The 11,849-nt window shown below is 44.8% G+C and overlaps 1 protein-coding gene across 4 annotated transcripts; it reads right to left on the reverse strand.

Moving 5' to 3' along the window:
* Positions 1-6,504: 6,504 nt before the first annotated feature.
* Tpbg (trophoblast glycoprotein) lies at positions 6,505-9,974 on the reverse strand. Of its 4 annotated transcripts, none has more exons than XM_045161012.1 (2): positions 9,840-9,974; positions 6,505-8,787 (listed from the first exon to the last, which is right to left on the reverse strand). In XM_045161012.1, exon 2 carries the CDS (start codon positions 8,447-8,449, stop codon positions 7,193-7,195), a length of 1,257 nt encoding a protein of 418 aa, XP_045016947.1. In that variant the 5' UTR covers positions 8,450-8,787; positions 9,840-9,974; the 3' UTR covers positions 6,505-7,192. The 4 variants fall into 4 exon arrangements, with proteins under 4 accessions (XP_045016947.1, XP_045016945.1, XP_045016946.1 ...); XM_045161010.1 differs by lacking the exon at positions 9,840-9,974 and adding an exon at positions 9,489-9,639; XM_045161011.1 differs by lacking the exon at positions 9,840-9,974 and adding an exon at positions 8,995-9,116.
* Between the last annotated feature and the right edge of the window lie 1,875 nt (positions 9,975-11,849).

Raw genomic sequence — 11,849 nt, forward strand, 5'->3', positions numbered from 1 at the left:
GTGAGCTGCTGCCATCTAATCCTAGCCAGGTCATTCCTGATCAAGGTAGGTCACCATGACTGCCAAACCTCATGCACTCATCTTAGCCAAGAAGATGGTTAGCCAGTAATTGGTTCAGTGTACATATATATACAAACTCTTGGATCTGACCAGTCACCAACAAAAATAGTAATTCATTTATTCTAGCTTATCCTCTCTGAGGTGAAAACTGGAATTTCTTGCCTCAAGGATACTCACCATATAATCCAGGGCCATATATGCACATGTATTTATGAAAGCTAAAATAAAAGTCCTCACCAAGGCATTTGTTATCTTTTTCTAAGTTCTTGACATGACAAAGGGTGACCAGGGCATGCATTCACATGTGGCATGGCTTTTAAAGGCAGCCAAGGGGCTTCTGCTCCCTCACTGGCCTCCTGCTGCAAATCTCATAGTTACAACATGGCTTACACACAAATTCTTACTCAATTAAATGAGATGTGATATATTTCTGTCATGAGGCAAGCATCACTGTGAATGCAGTAGCTCAGACCCATTTATAATGTCTATATACTTAACAGTTTCTAAGCCCTCCTCCCACACAATGAGCAAACATTAGGCTTCAAACGTTACTGCTCCTGGAAGACACTTGGCCTTCAACAGTGTCCTTGCTTTTTGCCTACACTGTTCTCTGTCCTGAGTTTTTCTCTTCCGTCCCCATCTGAAGTTGCCTGTGCTTTAAAATTACCTTAAAAGTTAACCTCTCAAGAACTTTTCTTATGTTCTCCCAGACAGACAAGGTCTCTCCCTGCTTTGAATCCATGTCACAGTCTGAACCTCTGGTGATGCTTCATCATCTCCCACCCTATAACATAAGTGTTTATAGGACACGGTTCCTAAAGCTCAGGGTTTGAGAGGCTATGTCCTAGAGACAGAACCTTTCTCCCAATAAAAAGCCCAGCTGTTCAAACCCCACAGCTGATTTTTACTGCGTAGTGATAACTCATCCATTCTCTCAAAGACTCAATTTGCTCTTCAAATGAGAAGCAGGAAGGGCTTGGCCTAGTGTGTGGCTCACAAGGAGCATTCAATAAGATGTCAGTTATTGTCATGACTTATCCTCAGGCCTAGGTCCCGAAGCAACTGAATGTATGAAACTCTTTAAAAAAAAAAAAAAAACAAAAAAAACTCCAGTGTAACAACAGTGCCTGATCCACAGAAAGCACTTAGTAAGTATCTACTGAATAACCTGAACAAACAGTTCCTAGAGCCTCACTGAAATTTTTAAAGCAAATGAACAGAAGGATTAGCACAGCTCTCCTTTAAACAATTTAAACAACAATCCATACACAAGCACATAGTCTATAATAAAAGCAGAATGCAGGCCAGTTTGAAGCAGATTGCCCCCTTACTATAAAACTGGGGAGAATGCCTCAAAGAGGCATCTGTGTTTATAAACTGACCTGTCCAAGTTTCAGAGAGTCCGCTTCCTTCTCCCGTTCATGGGTAATCAATCACCTTGAAGTGGCATGCTTCACAGATGTCTCTGGGGGTAGAAAACAAAATGGGAAAGTCAGTCCCAAGTGGGGAAAAGTCTCCAAACTTCCAATTAACAAACCCTATCCTTAGATTCTTTAAAACATTATTACATACATTATTTTCATATAGTTAATATCTTTTTAAGCTTTTGCATCCCTGAAAATAAATGTCTCCTGGCATTAACCAAATTAAACTGAATCACAAGTAAATCCTGTTATAATAAAGTGTTAACTAAATATCAAAAGCATGTCTTTTAACAAAAACATGTAAGTTTATAATGCTGTAACATTACTTAAAGCACATTTTCATTTTAAATAGAAGCAAACCTGACTTCCTGTGGGATACATTTAAAAGTACCCATAAAAGATTCTTCCCAAAATTCGTGTGACAAACCTTTTGCCATCTGAGGCATGTATACCAGGATGGGAATTAACTGGGGTTGTTCCCTTGTTCCCTGTGGTGCTGCAAGGGCAGAGCAACAACAGGGCTGGCTGCATACAGGAGGCTAGGGCCTGACTACAGGGTGAGAATGCATTTGCATTGACTGAACTCTGGTCCTAAGGCCCTGGGAAGCTCGTAGAACATGCCTGCCGGAGCATTGACCAGGAAAGCAGACCACAGTAAGCAAAACTCTTACCTGGTGACAAACTTCATAACTATGAACTTGAGCTCATTTGTTTTGGTTCTCATCAGTTGAGCATAATTCATCTTTAAGATGCAATTGTGCTAGCTAGCACAGCATCACGGAGGTCAATCAAAGTATCACCATTACATTTCTGAAATATTTCCCATCATGACAGTGAATATGCATATATAGAAATGTCACAACAGGGCTGGAGAGATGGCTTAGCGGTTAAGCGCTTGCCTGGGAAGCCTAAGGACCCTGGTTCGAGGCTCGGTTCTCCAGGTCCCACGTTAGCCAGATGCACAAGGGGGCGCACGCGTCTGGAGTACGTTTGCAGAGGCTGGAAGCCCTGGCGCGCCCATTCTCTCTCTCTCCCTCTATCTGTCTTTCTCTCTATGTCTGTCGCTCTCAAATAAATAAATAAAAAATTTAAAAAAAAAAAAAGAAATGTCACAACAAAGCCCATAGTTTGTAAAACTAATGTATGCTAATATAAAGGGAAAAAAATCTTTCTTTTTTTTTAAACTTACATGGGCTTTGTTGTAATAACTGGCAGGAATTATTTATTTCAAAAATGTAAAAGTATGTTCAGGGGTCTGAAACATGGTACCTTTTAATATCAAGAAACAAACTGCAACAAACTAAAATAGTCACTCAATAAAACAAACAAACTCACCAGAGATACTGTCTTTTTGAAAATTAGACATTGGGAATAGCAAAGGTACACAGGTGGGAGGTCAGCAATTCCATCATCTGTCAACAAGGGTGCTGGAAGAGCATGCTGGAGTCCTGAGGTCTGTCGGGGATGGCGTTATGCAACAGGTTAAGTTGCAACCATCAGTTGTTTTCTTTCTAGAAGGGGAAACTGAGTGAGCCAGCACATCAAGAGTCCTTCTGATTTTGAAATACTGAGAATTCCTACTCCTGTAAATATATAAGCCATCTATTTAACATTTTTAAGTCTAGATTTTTTTTAACCCATGACAAAGATAGAGCTGCTAAAATGTTCTAAAACATAAAATTTAAAAGCCTGTCTTTCTGAATCAAACATCTCTAAAGATGAGAGTGAAAAAGATAATTGTGCAAAACAACTCAAGGAGCTGTTTTTCTCAGAAAGGAAACCAGAGCCCCTGCATAGTGAAGAACACAGGTTCTAAAACTCCTGATACCTAGTGTAGCACCAAAGTGTTACAGAAACATTTTAACAATATTAAGGTATTTTTATGTGTTATCTGGAAATGGAATTTCCTCCCTTTCCTCTGCTTTACTGTTAAAATTATTAAACGACTGTATAAGCAGAGCCTGAATTTTATCTACTGTCTGCCTCTATTTTACAGTGCAACTCTGGAGGCTGGCAGACTGCAGGGATTTGGGAGCAGGAGGAATGCGTGTGTCAAAGCACTGCAAACCTTGCAAATCCTCATGGTGTCTGTGAGCAAGTCTGGAAATGGGAAGCAGGAATTAAATGAGAAATGAACTCTGGTAAACATGGGTTTAAAAGCTTCTAATGTCCTCAACAAAGTAAGATGGGTATTAAAACCTCAAGTCAAAAGGGACTTTGAAACCACTTAAGGAAACAATCATAGTTCACTTGGCCTTTGCGTGATCACTTTAAGAAGACAGAAAGCCAAGATATAAGTTATTAATATCATTTGTATAGCATTATTATATAATTACATATTGAGATGAGCATAATTCATTCACTCAATACGTTTGAAAAAAATTACTAATTGTGATGCTCATTTCTTTCAACCCAGCATTCCCTTTTATTATAGTGTTTCTCATCTTTAAAAAAATAAGAACACATGCCGTATCAAATGTATTGACAAATGTGCCTTGTCACGACCAAACCAACATTATAGAAACTAACACTGCTGACTAAGTAGTTACAAGAGAAGGGAGCTACAATTCAGGGTCAAACAGCTGCATTGTCCTAAAGTCTTTTCTCCATTAAATAGGGATTTGACGTTTTAAGGGCTTTTTAAATTCAGAGACAATTTTTGACAATACTTCTCGAAGTTTCTTCAAATGAAATTTGCAAAGAATAGAGGATGTTTTCGGCTGAACACTTAGGCTCTGTAAGGAAGCATAATAACCCACTAAAGTTAATTTCTCAAAATGCATTTCTTGTAGATTTCCAGGAACAATGCATAATGGTAAAGGACAGTGTTTAAAGCAAGTAGTATTGCTTTACTTTAAAATAGTCACAATATCTTTTCACTTAACATTTCCTATATATTCTCATAAACAGAGAGATGGATGAATAGATATATACAGTATTCATCTTCCATGGAACTTACAATGATATGGGCTTATAGATTTTAGACTATTGTGACTTTATAAGTATCAATTCGCCATGGAACAATATATTTTATCTTAAGAACTTTCTTTTATAAAGAAAGAAAGCCCTATTTTGGTGAAGAATAAGGAGTGATGTGATAGAAATAGTGATGGCATACTGGGAAGTTCATGCAGAGGAGGAAGAAGATAAAAAGAGTCACATCAAAAGCCACTCACCTGACAGGTGAGGTCTCAACTCCACTTCATCACACCCATCCCTACTATGAGAACTGACAAGGAAAAAAAAAAAAAGACCCACAGACCTACATATTTCTTGAATCTTAGATAAAACTCAGGTTTTAACTGTTTGCTTATTGGCTGATAAAGAAATGATCCTTCTGAACACAGGCTCTATGCATATTATATAATGTGCTGTTTACTAGAAAACCCATATACTTACCAACCAAATCCATCAACAAGTTATTCCTATTAGCATATGGTTTTCACTATTCGGCGGGGGGGGGGGGGGGGGAGCATACTGGTATGTCTTCGTTGTTTTTAAGAAATAGAACCCAGTTCACAAATTCTAGGTAAACACTTAAAATGTTTCATGAAACATTAGATGTCATGTATTTAACTTCTTTTCTGATAAGTATAGGATTAGAAATATAGCACATAAATAAAATAAATATGCCATGCAAAACTTAAAACTCCATTTCCTGACTATACTACATCATGTTGTCTAGACAAGGAATAGAATCATGTACTTTTAGTCCTATTTTGAATTCAATTCAAAGAAGTCATCTGCAAAGACTTAGAAGAACCTAACGTATGATCTACTTTATTTAAAATTTGGAAATGTAAATGTTATTTCAAGCATAAAGCATTAAGCACATGACGAACTTAAAAGGAAAACGTACCCCGAAACTTCTGATGCAAGTTTCCTCACTTCTTTAAGCTAAATTTAGGTCACTTGATGGCTTGGAGACTGATTAATGAAATTTTACTGTTCAACTTAAATGGCTGATGAGGAGGAGGAAAGGAAAGAAAGGGGAAAAGGGAGAGAATATGAATATCAATAGTATCAATTAAAACTGCCTTTTTTTTTTTTTACAACTATGCATGACTTATTTCTTAAAAGTATATATAAACTTACATAAAGCTTAGCTTTAAAAAAACAATACCTCAGCCGGGCGTGGTGACGCACGCCTTTAATCCCAGCACTCGGGAAGCAGAGGTAGGAGGATCGCCGTGAGTTCAAGGCCACTCTGAGACTACAGAGTTAATTCCAGGTCAGCCTGGACAAGTGAGACCCTACCTCGAAAAACCAAAAAAAAAAAAAAAACAAAAAAAAAAACCTCAAATCCTTAATCACTGAATATGAGAACCTAATATGATTAGTTGAGACACTGCTTTCAGACACAGATATTTATTATTGGTATTTTCTTAAGCTTAAATTCAGACATGGCAATCTTAAAAGCATATTAAATGGGTCCCTAATTAACCACGTATGTTCCAATTGAAATGTTTCATTAAAATAATCTCAAAAAAATTAAATTCCAATTTATGACTTCTGGAGATATTTTTAAAATTCATGTTTTATAATCTTCTATTTCAGAATATTTCTTTTTAGGATATGTTATTTTCATATATATTGGCACTATGTTGCACACTTTGCTATAAAACTTCATTGAACCATTTCATTCAGTTTTAATTTTACTAATATTATTCAGTCATAATAACAGATTTCAATCTAGGGGGGAAAAGCTCCAACTATGAACTGTTTATCATTGAGAGCTGTTTGCTCCTACCAACTTCATAATGCTCTTTAAAAACTATTTCATGAATAGCATTAACCTCAGGACTATTATTAGTCCAGTCGTTTAAATATTTGAACTCCATTCAAATCCTGAAAGAATCCACCATATCAGAACTATCACCAAAGTCTATTTATACAAGGCACTGCTTCAGTTTAATTCTCAGCTATGCTAACTGATAACTTAATTGTCACCTGAATCAAGACCATACAACATAATTGCCCTTGATCATTTTTTCAAATACCAAACTTGAACACACTGTGCTTCTTTTAAGAATCTTTATTGATTTTTTTTAACAATTCAGTCAATTGGATCTCAATGCAGTTTATATATAAAAAAAAGGGAAAAAAAACACTTCAGGACAGTCTCATGTAAACTGCAATCAAAAATTCATTCACTTTGTCAAGGAAGTTGCAAGTTATTTTCTGGACTATGCAGAACAGTAAACTGTAAGCATGCTCTTGGATGCAGGTACTCCTGCGCACTAAGGAGTTGATATTAAGAGCTTGCTAAGTAAGGTCTGCAGGCAGTTTGGGGATGCAATTATTTTCTTCATCATTTAGGTACATGAAAAGAAAACTGATATTTGTGAAGCACTTTTCTCAAAAAGAAAGAAAGAAAACTTGAGGCCACTTCTGTTGAATGCTACCTGGCAGGTACATTTGCTACACCTTGATCTGCACTAAGAGAGTTCATGTTCATGCTGAAACTTGAAAAATCCCTCCACAGGCGTCGAGGAGTTCCAAGCAAAGGATGAGAGCAAAACACTACAGGCACAGCTTTTCATCGTCTGACATGAACAGCACACACCAAGAACTTTACACAACAAGGAAGCAAATCCCCTTCACTGGGTCAAAGTCAACGGTGTCTACAGTGAAGGCGAAAGTGGAGCAAGCCTAGGGGAAAACGTCTACACCTCATGCACAGCGGTCCTTTTCCAGTCCCCTGGTTCTCAGACATCAGAATTGGAGCTGAGGTTTGTGAGCCTGGGGTCCGCATTGATTTCATATCTGTAATGATACCCTTCCATGTGGTCCCTGCAGGCGTCTCTGATGTTATGCATCCACTTTTTTATCCCTTTGCGGTTCAAATACAAAACGAGAAGGAAAATCGCGCCTATCAGGGCTAAAACAATACCCAGGAAGACATAGGAAGTCTGCAGGGATGGGGGGAGGATGGGGTCACAGTCCAGATCGGAGCTGTTGAGATCCAAGAGGCCACGATTCCTCATTTTTTCCGGGAACGCACAGGTGAGTCTGGCTTTGTCCTGTACCAACTCTGTCTCCTTGAGCCAGGCTACCATATCTACCATGTGGCAGTCGCAAACCCAGGGATTGTTGTCCAGAAACACCCTAACACGGGCCAGGCCTTGCCACTCAGCCAGAGTGCCATTGTGCAGGACCTTGAGGGCATTGTCCTCCAAGTGGAGGCTTTCGAGGTGTGTCAGGTTGCGGAAGGACACGTAGGTCAGGCTCACCAGCGAATTGTTATGCAGATCCAGGTGCCTGAGGCTGGGCAGTTGGGTCAGTAGGTCCCTAGGCAGGTAAAGGAAGTGATTGCTGGCCAGCTCCAGACGCTGGAGCCCTCGGAGCGCGTGGCCCGAGCGCAGGGCTGCGGCGACCATGCCCTCGAAACTTCGGTTCTGACGCTGGTCTCCAGGGGGCACGATGTGGTTCAGGATCAGCTCCGCCAGGGGGCTGGGGTCCGGGGCGCTGGCGTTGCTCCCGGAGAAAGCCAAGAGGCTGAGGTTGACCAGGGGGTTGTGGCTGAGGTCGAGCTGGCGCAGGCCTGGCAGATGCTCGAAGGCTCCGGCGCGCACGTCCTGCAGGAGGTTGCCGCTGAGGTTGAGCGCGGCGAGCTCGGCGAGCGGCGGCCGGCGGGCGAAGGCGCCGGCGGGGAGCACGGCCAGCCGGTTGCCGGTGAGGAAGAGGTTGCGCACGTAGGGCGGCAGGTCGGCGGGCACCTCGGTCAGGTCTCGGTTCACGCACTTGACGGTGCGCGCCGCCTCCGAGCACTCGCAAGCCGCGGGACATCGGTCGGACAGCGGAGGCTGCGCCGATCCCAGGAACGGAGCCTCCGGCGACGCGGACGAGGGTAACGAGGAGCTGGGCGCCGACGCCGAGACCCAGCCCAGGAGGACCAGCGCCAGCCTCGCCAACCGCAGCCGCCCGTCCCCGGCCGCGGGGCCCCGGGAGCCCCCTCCTGGCATCGCGGCTCGCTGCTCCCCGGAGCTGGGCTGGGACGGGCGCCCGCTCCGAAGGCTCGGGGAGAGGGGGCGGGCAGGGGAAGAGGCTGGGCCCGGCCGGAAGCGTCGGGAGAAAACTTTTCCTCTCGTGGAAGCGGAGGAGGGACGCCCAAGCCGGAACTTGGTTTAACCCCTCGCCACCAACGGGCGTCCCCACCCGGAGCGGCTCCCCGCCCTTCCCTCCAGCAAGTACGCACGGCCGGTGGCGACGCCGGGCTCCGCGCTCCTCCTCCCGCGCCGCCGGAGGGGTGGCACCACCTCGCCTCTATTGTTGGCGCCTCGGCACGGATCCGGAGAGTGACCTGGGACATACAGATGGAAGCGTGAGAAGCGGGGCGTCCCGAGCGCAGGGACCGGTCTCCGCGACACCCGAGCGCAAGCGCCGACCCCGGCCTCGCCCCCCAGCCTCCCCGTGCATCCTTTACCCGCCACCCCACCCCCCGGCGGGACGCGCGCTCCCACTCCTGCGCGCCGAACCCTCCTTCTCCCCGAGCCTGTGCTGGGGATACCCCGCCGGCCTCCCGCCCTCCTCCGGGCTCGATCGCGCTCCTCTCCCGCCTCGAACTTCTCGCAGAACCCCCTGCGTCTGCCGAGCAAACTTCTCCCTCCTCCAGTTCCCTTCTTCTTCCACCGCCTCCGCGGACCACCTGCCTTCCGGGGTCTCCGCCCCCGCCCGCACCGCTCCGCCCGACCCAGGTTGGGATGAGAGGGAAGTTTCGGGTTACAGGCGTCTTTTGATCTCTTTTGGTACCTTCTTGGATTAGTGGGAAAAGGAGGGCCGTACAGCTGTCAGTCCTCCCTTCCCGCTCCCAACCTTTCAGATCCCAGAGGGGGTCCAATCACCTCCAAAAAGGAGGGAGGGTGGAAGATCTCCAACAAAGCATCCGTGAGACCTAAGGCCAGGAGGCCACCCAGCTACTCCTCAGACCCAGGATGGGGAGGGGCACCGGCGCCACCTCCAGGTTCTAGCCCGGGCCCAGGCCGCTGGTTCCACCAGGCTCACCTCCGCTCTCTCCTCCCCAGCCAACTCCGAGGGCAACCCGGCGACTTCCAAGCTCCGCGCTGCAGGCGCCGACTCTCTTCGCACCCCAGCCCCTGGTCCAACCTCCACAGCTGGGAAAAACCAACCCGGGGGCGGGGGAGGGCCAAGTCGGCCGGGGAGATTTCGGCAGCACAGCCTACCTCGGCAGCCTTTGGTGGGGGGCTTTGAAGAGGGAGGCTAGGGCGATCCGGAATGCGCGCCTCCTCCCGGAGGAAATTAACAAGCAACACGCCAGAAAAGGTTCGGGATTCCCTTTCTCTTCCCCCTCTCGGGCATCCTTTGGTGGTTCCACATTTTGCATACTGTATTTACCTCGGACAGGATTAAAACCACTGATGAATCTCTTGGAATTCACACTGCTTCAGGCACCTTTGGCAGCGAATGCATGGATTTAGGCGTGAAGTACCGAGCAGCGCAAAGCGACAGAGAGAAACGAGTTGCAAATGTTGCAGCCAGCCGTGACGGCGGCAGACGCCCAGCAAGTTGTAAGGGAGACTCGGGAACTCTTACCCTCCTCCAGTGGTTACCTTAGGCTGTCAACTTCATGTTAGGGATAGTTAATGCGACCCCACCTGGACCGCCCCCGCGCTTGTTTTGGGCAGTAATGGAACTTATGGAGAGTCAACTTTAAAGGAAGGGGGAAAATTGATTAAGGGAGAGGAGACTCATACTTGATTCATTAGGTTTTCTACTCCCCAAATTAAAAGCAGAGGGAAGAAAACCACAGTTGAAACATCCTAGAAACAAATGGCAAATAGCAAGGACGTGAGTCACCGGTAGTGCGCCCTCCACCAGATGTGAGGTCGTGTGCTAACACAAGTCACTCCGCAGGGAGCGCGCTCAGGGCAGGGGAGGGCTGCGCAGAAGTTCGTCCCCTAGTCACTTATCCTGGCAAGCAGGGAAGGATGAGTGAGGGAAGGAGTACCTGGATCAGTCGATCTGAGGGATTCCGGGTTATGAATGCCTGGCCATTGCCCTCTCTACAACTCTGTACTTCCTGTTTTCCCTAATCAAATAAATTTCTCCCAGGGTAAGAAGGTGTGACTTACTCCAGGCTTGTTAGTTTTAGACAGAAAATAACAGGGGAACACGACTGGGGATGAAGAGCTGGGATAATAAAAAGGATCAGATCGGCAATGCTGAAGATGATTTCTGTGACATTAGGCTTGAGTGTGAAGGCCCGCTTCTGCATCTAGGTCTGATGACGCTTTGTGGAAGGACTACACAAATACTAGCGAAAATGGTGCCGCAGGGGCTGGGTGGGTGGTAAAAGGCTGCAGAGACTGGAGACTGCAGTGATTTGTGACAAGAAAAAGAGATACTTTCATTCATTTACATTTTTCAGAACATTTATCAAAATCCCTTTTCTTATTTTTAAAGGTGTTTTGAAATATAAATGTGAAGCACTTTGGAAAAAGTCTCAAAAGCTGGAGTCATGTTCTGTATGCTTGACAACTGTGGGGAGGTTAAATAAAACTATGTAAGTCCATGCGTTAAAAGTCATGGGACTTTGGGGCTGGAGAGATGGCTTAGTGGTTAAGCGCTTGCCAAGGACCCACGTTAGCCATGCACAAGGGGGCGCACGCATCTCGAGTTCATTGGCAGTGGCTAGAAGCCCTGGCGTGCCTACTCTCTCTCTCTTTCTCTCTCTCCCTCTTTCTCTCTCTGTTGTTCCCAAATAAATAAATAAAAATGAACAAAATAAGTTTTTTAAGTCATGGGACTTTGTACACCCAAAAGCCAGTTTTGCTATAAAATGTTTTAGATGAATAAAACCTGAGTATAAGATAAGAGATAAAAGAATAAGATGAGTAAGACCTGAGAAGAGTTGTGATGCTCGGTCATGGTCTTAGTAGCAGCTACAGTTAGTTGAAAATGTATTCTTTCATCAGATTCGGGTATGCAAGGTGAAGGTTTGTAGATTTGGAGGGTGGCTGCCTATCTAGGTAGCTGGACGGCAGGGGCCACTGTAGACTAGTGTAGATCAAACACAAGTTTCATTCATGCCTGAGTTCTATTCTTGTGCCAGGGCAAGGTGGCAAGCGGTGTGGCATCTCCTGATTCTCTTTGAGCCTCAATCTCTAACTGAAACTACCTAAAATAAGCTAGCTTTCTCCTATCCTCCTTCAAGGTCAGGTGCACTTTTGAATTTAGAAAACCAAAGCATACTCTCATCTGATTTCACCTCAGAGCAGCTCAGACAACATGGATTATCATTAGTGCCCTTGTCTTTTGGTTGCCGTTATTCTGTTTTACAAACAGAAAAAAGAAAGAAAGAAAAAAGTAGAGCTTTGACCTAATACACCTGGCATGTCTTCTATT

Source organism: Jaculus jaculus, chromosome 10, assembly GCF_020740685.1.
Source record: "Jaculus jaculus isolate mJacJac1 chromosome 10, mJacJac1.mat.Y.cur, whole genome shotgun sequence".
NCBI classification, from domain to species: Eukaryota; Metazoa; Chordata; class Mammalia; order Rodentia; family Dipodidae; genus Jaculus; species Jaculus jaculus.

Bases quoted from the DNA above. Each gene is read 5' to 3' on its own strand.
- Tpbg (XM_045161012.1), bottom strand. From the start codon at position 8,449: ATGCCAGGAGGGGGCTCCCGGGGCCCCGCGGCCGGGGACGGGCGGCTG.